The sequence below is a fragment of the Orussus abietinus genome, unplaced genomic scaffold (genome assembly GCF_000612105.2).
Source record: "Orussus abietinus isolate OABI.00-Male unplaced genomic scaffold, Oabi_2.0 scaffold49, whole genome shotgun sequence".
NCBI lineage: Eukaryota > Metazoa > Arthropoda > Insecta > Hymenoptera > Orussidae > Orussus > Orussus abietinus.
In genome coordinates, this window is record NW_019394595.1 from 521,082 (window position 1) to 532,685 (window position 11,604).

The 11,604-nt window shown below is 51.0% G+C and overlaps 1 protein-coding gene across 5 annotated transcripts; it reads left to right on the forward strand.

The window, feature by feature from the left end:
* The first annotated feature begins 195 nt into the window (after positions 1 to 195).
* On the forward strand, positions 196 to 11,574 carry LOC105700693 (ras-like protein 3). 5 transcript variants are annotated; one of them, XM_012426802.2, is made up of 4 exons: positions 196 to 306; positions 9,183 to 9,475; positions 9,944 to 10,225; positions 10,805 to 11,574. In XM_012426802.2, exons 2-4 carry the CDS (start codon positions 9,293 to 9,295, stop codon positions 10,892 to 10,894), a joined length of 555 nt encoding a protein of 184 aa, XP_012282225.1. In that variant the 5' UTR covers positions 196 to 306; positions 9,183 to 9,292; the 3' UTR covers positions 10,895 to 11,574. The 5 variants fall into 5 exon arrangements, with proteins under 5 accessions (XP_012282225.1, XP_012282229.1, XP_012282223.1 ...); XM_012426806.2 differs by having other exon boundaries at positions 233 to 250; XM_012426800.2 differs by lacking the exon at positions 196 to 306 and adding an exon at positions 319 to 757.
* Positions 11,575 to 11,604: the final 30 nt, after the last annotated feature.

Below are 11,604 nucleotides of genomic sequence, written 5' to 3' on the forward strand. Positions count from 1 at the left end.
CCTCGGCGTCTCGATCGACCCTTAGATTCGGATTTACTGGGTTCGGATCCGATAAATTCTGTATTTAGGAGGGCGACGGAGCCTTTAAAATCCGAAGCCTCGCGATTGGCCCCTTGCGCCATCTGCCGCCGGCACCTCGCGTCGCGGCAGGTCTAGGCGCAACTGTCTCGCGCGCGACCAGTGGCCGACGGCACCTCAGAAAGGGGGAACGAAGGAACGGAGAACTGAGGCAGGCGCGGCGAGCCGGGAGGTAGGAGCGGCGAGCGGGCGGAGGCGGCGCTCAGAGAGGCATCGCCCTAGATAACGGTAGAGTCGGTAGAGTCGGTGGAGTCGTGCGCACCGATCGCCCCGTCGCGCTACAAGTCCCGGCGAAGTCGCGCGCGCGCGTGTGTGTCTCGCGGCCCGCTCGGCAGTCGGTCGACGTCGGCGAGGGTCCGGGTGTCCCGGAAGGCTCGGGACCGCGCCCGAGGACGGAGGAACGAGGCCAGGCGAGGAGAAGCGGCGGCGGCGGCGGCGACGGCGGCGACCGCGGGTCGCCCGCATGTACGTAGGCGCCCCGGCTCGCGAGAGTCGGCCTCGGCGATCCCCGAGTCCCCTGGGGGCCGCGGCGGAGTCGAGGGAGGCTCGAGGACGACGGGGTGCTCGTCGCGGCCCGGTCGGCGAGTGATCGCCACGCCGGGGACAAAGACGGCCGCGCCGGCCCCGGGGAACGACGCCCCGCGCCGCTCGCGCGCGCGCACCTACACCCGCCCGCGAGGTAAGCGCGTCTCTCTCTCTGTCTCTCCTCCTCCCCGGCTCCGCCGGGCCAGCCCGAGCGCGCCCCGGGAGGACCGGGCGTGACGGCGACGTCCTCGAAGGACACGCGCCTGCCCGCGGTTCGCGCGTCGCCTCGCAGATGGCGTGGCGGGAGGCGTGCGCGCGCGCGCCGAGGAAGGGAGCGGCCAAAATGGCGCGCCGACCACGCCGGGCGAGATCCGAAGTCGCGACGAGTCGCGGCTCGTCGCGACCGGGTCGCCGTGATTGGCCCGTTTTCGAGGTGGCCAACCGATCGATACGCTCGCACGGTGGCTGCTCTCGGAGAGAAGCGATCGCGAGGTCGAGTAAGTGCGATCGATTCCCGATCCCGACGCGGGGCGCGTCGGCGTTCTCCGCGGCGACGATGGCGGCGCTGAGTCAAACCTCGGCGCGGATTCCGATCGTGACTCACGATCTCGTCCGACGAGTCGCCTCCGAAATACCTCCCGCCGAGTGCAGTGTCGTCGTTGCTTTTCCCGAGGGCCGGTCGATATTATTTACGCGCCGGAAACGGTACGTCGGCCGGGCACAAATCGGGGAAATACGTCGTGAGGCGGATCGATTAACCTCGACGCGTCGACGATGGACGGGAAACGGTTCCTTCGCCCCGGTCCGTGTAACCTTCCCCGCGTTGCGTTCCGTGGGTTCCATGGCTTACGCGGCGTTTCCGCGCCGGGTATTTGTATTAAATGGAGATTAAAGTTCCGCGGCCCGGGTGGTATCGATGCGTCGGGTTCAAGGACCCGATTCTCGAGTTCGTGCGGTTTTTTTTTTACGTACGAATAGATTCGTAGGAAACTTTTACATTCTTGCGAAGTCACGTTATTCCTCAACTTTTCAAAGTCTTATACGAAATTGTCAATTTCGCGTGCGAAAGTTGAACGTATGACCTCGAAAATCGGGTCCCTGGTATCATTTTTGCTAACCGTTCGTGCAAGATAACGTTTGGTAGAATCGATATAAGATGTGTCATAAGTTTAGAACATACGAGTATTACGTTTCCCACGCAATTTCGCAGTTTTAACGCGAGACTTTAACGTGAAATCGTCAAATGATAAGTTCATTTAGGAATTCGTAATGTATGTATGCTAATTCACTTTTAGGATATTAAATGTATAATTCTATGACCTTATGTACCAAATGTGCATGAATTTGATGGACATTCATGTACATCTGCGGCATCCTCCACGTTGGAAACGTAATTTACTGGTTATCTACGATTTTCTCCGATAAGCCACTCGGTTTACGTAATATACGGAAAAAACGTCGAAAAACGCGACCCTGCTTGGAACGTGTCGGCCACTCGTCCTTTAGACGAGGAAAAGTCGCGTCCAGTGGAGGAAAATTCGGGCGAATTCGGAGGACGAACTCGTCGGATCGTCTCGTTGAATTAAAAGATTAAGCCACGACTCTCCTCGACTCGCGTGTCGCCCCCGCGAGTACTTACCGTAATTAAACGCGTCCCATTCCTGGATTAATCCTACTCTCGCTTTCGGCCGCGACGACGAGTCCTCCGATCACAATTAATCGATGTTACTTCAATTAGCGACTAGCGCTCTCTCGATTCCGACGTTCGACCCGACGTGACGGGGGTCATCGATCGCCCCGCGTTATCGGGAAAGGGAAGAAGAGATCGCCACGGTATGGCCAAGAAAGATCTTTTTATGTCACCGCCCTCGTCGACGGAAGGAGCGACTTCCGCTCGGAATCTCGCGTCCCCGTTTCGAACCGATCGGGCCTTTGCGACCGCTTCCGACCATTTGGGACGAGGCGAATGCTCTATCGACTCGAGTCGCTCGAACTCGAAAACCTGACCGACTCGAGTCGACTCGGCGAAGGAAGAACCTTTTGAATCCGTAGCGAGGGAAATTATTCGAGGTACGAGTCGAGTAAACGAATAATCGCCTATTGGGACGGGTCCGTGCAGCGTCCGTGCCGGAGCGGTGACGTATCCGTCCGGAGTGTTCGCGTCCTGTCGCGACCACCGGACGGAAAGCGAGAGGAATGAATTTTACAGTCGACGAACTCGCCGGGATTGCGGGAATTTTAGTGCCCTTCCGCTTGGAATCGCGCGTCCAGCTCGCAGTTTGTCATTTTTATACGAAATTAGTAGCAAAGACTCTTTCGGAGTCGCCCAATTTCTGATAAATCGAGCAGTCTGGGCACTCTGGTCGCGCGCGTTTGTCCCGTTCGCGCGATCGTCGAAGGTCGCACGAGGGAATTCGCTCTCTCCGCGTCGCCGTCGTTTCGTCTCTCTCGCTCCCGCTCGCTCGGCCTCGCTCTCGCTCGCTCGCTCCCTCTATCCCGCCGTTTATCGCGAGTTACGCCACTTCCCGTTGGGCCGCTATCGAATGCCGAAGAACGCCGTGTTGCCAGCACCGGTTAAGGTTGATTCAGGCTGGAGACTCGCAGGGCTGTCGAGTTTAACGAGGTCCGAAAGGTGAAGGCCCTCTTGGACGGTCCGGAAAGCGAGCGAAGCTCCTTATCCCGTTAAAAGTAAAATCTAACGCCGACGATAAGGCCTTTTATGTGGAATTATCGAGACAATGGAGATATTCCGTATTCCGGACTGGCCGTGCATGCACAACGCGACGCTCTCGAGGCTGTAGTGGAATTATAATAAACCGACGATGAAAAGTCACTCGAAGATTCGAGATTCCCTCGAGAGGGTACGCTGCATCCGGTGGAATAAAGGCTGGAAACGAACCGATAGAATGCTAAGTGAAGGATAACGAGAGGGTAATGTAACGATTAATCGCGTACCTTTGATGGTTCCCTTCTTTTATTTTTTATTTTTATTTTTAATTAAACTGCGCACGGCACGATAGCTGGCGAAAATTCTCGGACTTTAAAGGGAACCTGCTTCCGGGAGAAACGCTTTTTTAAAACGGCGGGAACTTCTTCCTCGACCTAATAGAAGGTCACAAAATGACCATTGAAACTATTTACGCTGCCGACTGTATTTTCGCTCGCATTTGGCAGGCAACCCGCAGTTACGGAACCGCGGTCAAAATTATCGGATGGTTAAGCAACGTTAACTTGGCAGTTATGGCTCCTTTTACGCGGAAAGAATGCCGCGAGAAAAATGTTGCCATTGAGGTATTTACCGTTTCGCGTCGAGCCTTACGCGTAATCCGAATCAACCTTTCCGTCATCGAGTTCTATGAAAGACTCGTAGGCGAAGTCGTACAACGTCGACTCGTTCGCTTCCACCGAGCCGTGGTCGAAGATCGTTGAAATCCTCCTTAGAACCGAGCAAAGTGTACCCGGGGAAAAACTCCTCTCGTAATGCTCTCGATACGAGATTACTCGCGAGTTGTGTACGTGGACGTGACCCTGCTGAATGGAGAAGGAAAGTGACTTTTTACCGGAGGAGCTTACCGAGATCTTAATCTAGTTATCCAAGAAAGTAGCAGTCCGGGGAACGAAACTCGACTCTTGGGAGAAGTTTTCTACCGTCGTGGCATGTCGTTTTCATTTTTTCTTTGAAACTTTACGCGGTCCCACGAATGGTAATGAAAGTGACGAAACTCGCGATCGACTTTGCGCGTAAAGGTCGTTCCAAACGTATCCGTGCCGTATCCGTACCGTGACGAGTCCGTGCCCGGAAAAGAAGACACTTGAGCTTTTAGCAAGGAACGGTGGGACGTCTTCTTAGATTTATATTACAATATTCATTCCTTTCCGTGTCAGTTTCCGCATGCAGTCGTGCCAGGGACGGCACTGAACGGAGTTTACGGCAGCGGAAGATTCCCTTATACGGATACGGCACGTACACGGGACGGACACGTTTGAATCGACCTTTACGAGGATGGGTTGAAAACGTCGCTTTCGGAACAATGCCCTCGGGACGGAGGGAAACGAGAGCCGCGATTGAAAAATATGAAAAATAATTAATAATTTCTTCCATCCCGCGACACGACGGAAGAAAAACATTTTTACCTTTTGAGGGCAGTCTCTTTCTCTAAAACGGTCTCGATGGTTCTTCGAATTCTAGATTTCGTGGGTTATAAATATGTATATGGGAGTATACGCGTGTATGAATTTTCGTGTCAAGAGCGCCTTTGCCGGAAACGTCGGTCTCGTCGCAAATCGTCGCCGGCTTGAGTTGGCTCCCGACGTAGCGGAACGTCGGCATGTGGAAGGCACTCTCGAGGAGGTCGTCGAGGAGGCGAAGTCGAGGGAAAGAAAGCGAGAGAGACCGAGGAGAAGGTCGTTAATGCCGCGCATTGTCCTCCGTGAGAGAGCCCCCGTGGGGTAGTGGCCTCTAACGAAGCTTCTTCCCTGAACTTCCCGAGGGCGGATCGATCCCATGGTGGGTCAATGGAATCGGAAAAGGGAGCGCGAATCGTCCCAGGACGAACGAAACGCGTCCAACAAACCCCATAAGACTCGAAATTGCGGAGACCCGACTCTCGACCGTATACGATCAACGTTCGCACGTGAAATTGGCAGTTTCGACTTAGTTTTTCCGAGAGCAATTAATTGGCAATAAATTCTGGCGCGTACGTCAACTATGATCCTTTGCTGTATCATTGTTTATATAACGTGGCAATGCCAGCTTTACGTACATCCGAAATTCGTCAATTTCACCGCGGATGTTGCTCGCGAGCTTTTAATCGAATTAATTTCTGCTTTTCTGTGGGAAAAGGTATCGGGTCCTATCAACCGCCGGCACGTTTCTGGGGATTACAGGTGACGATGCGACGATGCACTCGAAATTATCACCGCGAAGCGACTCGAATGCCCCGACCATTGCGTTTTGCCGGGGCCTGGTGCGGCGCATATGCGGAAGGAGCGAGAAGAGTGCAACCTGCGCCGTCTCATGCCAGGCCGTTGCAGTGGTTGCACCGGTCCCTCTCGGTCTCTCCCCAGATGTGCGATGCATTTTGCGAGGGCATGGTGCGACGAACGCAGGGAGGGAGCGAGAAGAGTGCAACCTGCGTCGCCCCGTGCCAGGTCGTTGCAGTGGTCGCATCGTCCGCCTTGGTCTCTCGCCACATGCGTGATGCACTTACCAAGGGCATTTTCCGAGAGGGACCGAGAAGGGTGCAACTTTTTGTCGGGGTAACACGAATTGCCCTCATTCAACATTAACCGATCACGTTGAAATTATAGTCGGGTCTCCGTTTCGATCTTAATCTTCTCCTTTTTGTACTTATGCCCTGTTGGATTTCTTGCAAAATCTCGACGGAAATTGATTTTGGTCACCGCTAAGTGTAACTCGTGTCGTCCCAGGCCCGGCCATTGCGTTGGTGGCATCGCTTCCTCTCGGCCCCTCTCCGTATACAATTCGCAAGTGTGATGCACATGGAAAGAGGGGAGGAGTGCAGCCTGCGCCTGCCTATCCTAGGTCGTTGCGTCGGTTCTACCGATCCCTCTCCGTGGCTCGGCCGGTTGTCGGATACCGGTCGGAGGTTGCCGGTTGCCGGTTGCACTTCCTCGGTCCGATTACCGCCTCGTCGGGTCGGGAGAACGCCGACAGCGGGATGGGGCGTATACGCGTGCTCGCATCGCTGTAATTCAAGTACCTAGATATGTATTACATACGGACATAATGGGTATGTCGCGCAGAGGCGTCGGCTCCCCGATCGAACTCTCCTAGGCGGAAGAAGTTCGACTTTTTCCCGATATCGAGCCTGAGGGAAAACTTTTGCGAATGCGAGCTCTCGTGGGTTTTTTTATTTTTTTTTTTTACTCTCGTTTTCGGTGCGTCGCGAGGAGGAAATTTTACCCCGAGAGAAAAGTGCACTTACCGGGGAGAGATAGACGATCCCGCGAGAACTACCCTATCGAAAAAGTATCTCGATTTTATATCATATTCGTTGAATGTTTTATTCGAACGTGGCTTGCAGATCTTGTAACATATTTTCAAGAATATTTATAACGCGTGTTGTAAATTTAGCGCACAGGAGCATTTATTTTCCGATTTTTTAATAAAAAGTAAAAGTCCGGTTAAGTGAATTTCCCGCGATGGAGGAAAATTTCGTTGCAGGGGATGCAATTTTTCCGATCAACAGGCGGTCCTTTCGGAAGTCGCGAATCAAAGTTCGGGACACTTTTTTGAGCGAAACTCGAAAAGTCGCGGGAAATCGGTAAGGTCACTGGCTAAAAAGTCACTTCCGAACTTCGTAACTCGCGAAAGTTGAGCGAACGGAGAAGGGACGATAGGTGCATTCGTTTACTTTTATTGCACGCGTAATCGGATTCCTGCAGGAATGCTCTTTTCCACGAGCCAACCCACTTTCCGCGTCGCAACAGTTGTTCCCCAGAATCCGTCCGTGTAAACGGTGGCCATTCCGTTTGCCCTTCTTTTTTCCCTTTTTCTGCGAGATCGCTGCTAAGCACGTTCCACGAAATAATAGGCCGAGCTGCTCGAGTAAATTAAACAAAAACGGACTATCGTTGGCCGATCCGAGACGCTGCCTTAACCTTTGTTAACCCCATTGCGGTGGACGTGTTCCGTTGGTCGATTCGCCGATCGTAGGTTTACCAGAGATCGTTTACGACTTAAATTTAGCTAAGGCGACAAGAATTTTGAAATTACTCGGGAAGTAGAAGGGGGAAAGTGCGGCCGGCGGCAATTTAAAAAATGTCAGGGTTAATCACTTTTAACGAAAATTTGTAAATCCTAAATCGTTGATTACAATAAGCTCTCGTAACCCGCGATTGTCTTTGATTTCATATGAAACAATGAAATTCGGTGACAAATGACGTTCGACTTTAAAATTGTGAGGATGTGCCATGATTTCCTGAGTGAATAACCCTTTGGACCCTATTCTACAATTAATTTTGATTTGACAAAGATTTTATTGCATCGACCAAATATTTTTCCGCCTGCCCCAGGACCGACCTCGAAAAAGGACGACCATAAATATATTTAGCGCCAACACCGTTGAACATCTTTCAAGGGAAATTCACAGGGAATCTTTCCACGTTCATACCCGGACTCCGAATCGATTGTATCATTGTGAAATCTATTTTAAATGTAGCCATTTAAGGGCGGTGTCGTCTCGTTATCCGAGAATTGGACTTCGTTACGTCGCCTTCGGCCTTGACCGAGACGATCGAAATTTGGGACCGACCTTCCCGGGATATGAAAGAGAAGGACGCGAACGGACCTCGAAGGGGTGCGCCGAAAAAGTCGAAGAGAAAAGCGCCCCTTCCGACGTAGGCTCGCCGTGACACACTTCTCGACAATGGCCCGAGCACTCCGTCGAATAACCCATATATCGAGTCCCTTATTTCTCCCTCGGTTCTCTCTTGCGGGTCCGTCGACGTCCGAGGACTAATTTTCCACCCGTCACTCTGAGAAATGATCGCCGGAATTTAGAATGCGATTTTAAAACCACCCACGCGACGGACGAATGACATACGCAATTGGTATTTAACCCTTATACAGAAATTGGGTCATTTTGATTCAACGTCATCCTATCGGATATGTACAAAGGATAGAAACGTTTCTTCAAAACATAAATCCACCTTTTTGCTTTCTCTCCCATTATTGGTAGCAGCGACTACCTACGTCAGAGTATAATGCACTGAGAACGTATTGAACCAAAGAAATATATTTGGTTAATTCGTAGAATAATTATTTCGCTCAAATTGTCATCGTTTAATATGGATACGTAGAGGAGATGGATGTCGTCCTTCGGTTTAAGGGTACATCCTACCGTTGAAACGCGCGTACAGGATCGTTCCATGTCCCCTTGTTCGTGTATCGCTGGTTTCGAGGGTGGCTGGAAGATTTCCAATAACTCCCCGTCCCTCGTCCTCGCCGGCGAGACTCGGTGTCCGAACGGCCAATCTCTTAGAAAAATCGATTAATCCGAGTAACGCGGACTCTTCTTGTGGATTTTATTTCCTCCGGGTCACCGGGCTCCAGCTCGCCGATTAATTCCCATGGGAGGTTATGTCGTCGTTTCGTACATCGGAGAGAAATCGTCAAGTTAGCCGTCAAAAACGACACGCGTCGCTCGCGGATACTAGGAAATATACATACTTCTAAAATGGACGGTGTAAACTAAAAGTGCCATTTTCGTATCGCCTTCGAGTGATGCAAAATACGAGGTCTCGTTTATGAAACTTTTCTTCGAATTGGGTGCACCGAATCGTTTCAAACTTGACAATGTGAATATAGAGGCTATAAGGAAGGTCCTGACACCCATGAATGTTTATTTTTTATAAAAAATTTCAAAAATATCTATAAATAAATTTGAAAACAATTGAAGTTTCGTGGCTGTCAGAACCATCTTTGTAGCCTCCATATTCACCTTGTAAAGTTTGAAACGATTCGGTAGAAAAGTTTGACGAGCGATTGACCGTTCGGACGCTACTTTCGGGTCGCCTTAAGTCGGGTCGAGATTACAGTTGTCTTTCGGTTGCAGGTCCACCTCGGGTTCGAGCCTAGAAGCGGCAGGATTCGGTGACAGGACGTGGCGGATCCGGTGACCGAGGCCGCGGCTGCGACAGGGTGCACCACTAGACAGGGCGAGAGATGCGGGAATACAAAATCGTGGTATTGGGCAGCGGGGGTGTCGGCAAATCCGCCCTCACCGTCCAGTTCGTCCAGGGCATCTTCGTCGAGAAGTACGACCCGACCATCGAGGACAGCTACAGGAAGCAAGTCGAGGTCGACGGACAACAATGCATGCTCGAGATCTTGGACACGGCAGGCACGGTGAGTGCGCGAGTTGCGTCCGAAGATCTGGACGGGCATGTTCGATTCTTGATCGAAACGACGTCGTAGATTTATATCGAGATTCAATATACTTCCATACATCGTCTGTAATAATTAATTGATTGTCCGGAATAATTACCTGCCTGTAATAATTAATCGAAAAGTAGGAACTTTCGTCATAGACGCGTTGACGCGCCGCGGTCAATGGGACGCCTGTCTCGAGATGCGCTCTCCGATTCGCGTTTCGCTAATCGACGCGCCCGGTTAACTATATTTCGATTAATTATTTTCGGCAACCTATGCGCCGTAGGGAAAAATTGTAAAGGACTTCTCAACTCCATTTTCGATGAGAATAACTATGTGTATTTTTGTCCCGCTCTGTGTGGGCGAGAAGATGGATATAGATTTAGAGATTTTGTGCGACCGGGGTGTCTCGATACTCACGTCGACTCGTTCTTCTCTCGACAGGAACAATTCACGGCCATGAGGGACCTGTACATGAAGAACGGCCAAGGCTTCGTGCTGGTCTACTCGATAACGGCGCAGTCGACGTTCAACGACCTGCAGGACCTGAGGGAGCAGATCCTGCGGGTGAAGGACACGGATGACGTGCCGATGGTGTTAGTGGGCAACAAGTGCGACCTGGACCCAGAGAGGGTAGTGGGCAGAGACCAAGGCGTCAACCTTGCCCGGCAATTTAATTGCGCCTTTATGGAGACCTCTGCCAAAGCCAAAGTTAACGTTAACGATGTAAGTGGAAGCGTCAGAGGTAATCTTAACACTTTACCGACCGGAAGCCTATTAACGCGTAAGCGCCAAGCCTGTTTTGTCTTGCTTTCCGCAAAGCCCGCGATATCCAACTGTATCCGACTTTACCCGGCGAAAAGTATACTGTCGGTCACCGGGGACTGACATGGCACTTAACACGGTAATCGGTTTTGCGATACCCGTGATTGTCGTGTACTTCCAAATTCCCCGCTCGGTAAAGTGTTAACAAGCGGGATCCGACCGGAAAGGCCGCAGGCGGTCCATCTCCTCCCCTTTATCCGCGTTGCGTCAAACGAAATGTTCTCCAGATTTGTATAAAACGTATCGAGGATAATCGCAACCCTCGGTTTCGCGGGAACTCGGCGAGAATGGTTCTTGTTAACGTAATCAACGAACATGGCCGCGTCTTTCATAATATGGGTCATTGAAACAATCGTAATATCGTTCGTCGCCATAGCACCGAGAGAGAAATGGCGAGAAATATTCCGCAAACATCGATCTTTTCGGATTCTGGTGGCGACGCACCGTTCGTTAAACCTGACGCTGGCCTTTCTTTTCCAGATCTTCTACGACCTGGTGCGACAAATCAATAAAAAGTCGCCCGAGAAGAAGATGAAACAGAAAAAAAAATCGTTGTGCCTACTTCTGTAAGAGGAGAACGAGCGAGACCCACCGTTATTCGGCGACGAGTTCCAGAAGAACCAGGGGCGAGGGATGAAGTAGAGCGTTTTGAAAATACTAGCATGAATGGGGGGGAAGGGGGGGAAGTCGACGCGAGACAAAGGGGGTCAAGGATAGAGGGGGAAATCGAGCTGGCTTGTAACGCGGAGCGAGGGACGAGGAATGGAAACCTAGAAGGAACTGGAAGGGAAGAGAAGAATATGGACAAGGGAGCGCAAGGGGTTGAATATTGTATATACGTTAGTCCCGGGGTGGTTCGCGTGCACGCGCAAACGGTGCGCACAAAGGAGGTTGAACGTAGCCCCGAGACACCGGTTATCACTGTAGGAATTTTGCATTAAAAAAAAAAATGATTAATATTATATATTTAGGAGAAAAAGGAAGGAAAAAGAAATGTTTTAACGTGCGCGCGCGCTGGCCATCAGCCCCGTGCATCGTTCGCCGCGCACCTCTCTTCTTATATAATATAATAATTATACATAGACGGTACTACATTTATTATTATTTTTTTTAATTATTATTATTAATATTATTATTATGAAAGCATCAAAATATTCATAAGTTATCAACATCGTTTGTTTCTCAAACAATATATGTTTTTCTATATCTCTCCGTATTGAAGCAAATAATAAAAATTCATTAAATGTTGACCGATCGGTGGAGTGACAATGGCCGTCGAA

Coding starts and splice junctions, on each gene's coding strand:
- LOC105700693 (XM_012426802.2), top strand. CDS start 9,293: ATGCGGGAATACAAAATCGTGGTATTGGGCAGCGGGGGTGTCGGCAAA. Junction 9,476..9,943: donor TCTTGGACACGGCAGGCACG/GTGAGTGCGCGA, acceptor TTCTCTCGACAG/GAACAATTCACGGCCATGAG. Junction 10,226..10,804: donor CCAAAGTTAACGTTAACGAT/GTAAGTGGAAGC, acceptor TTTCTTTTCCAG/ATCTTCTACGACCTGGTGCG.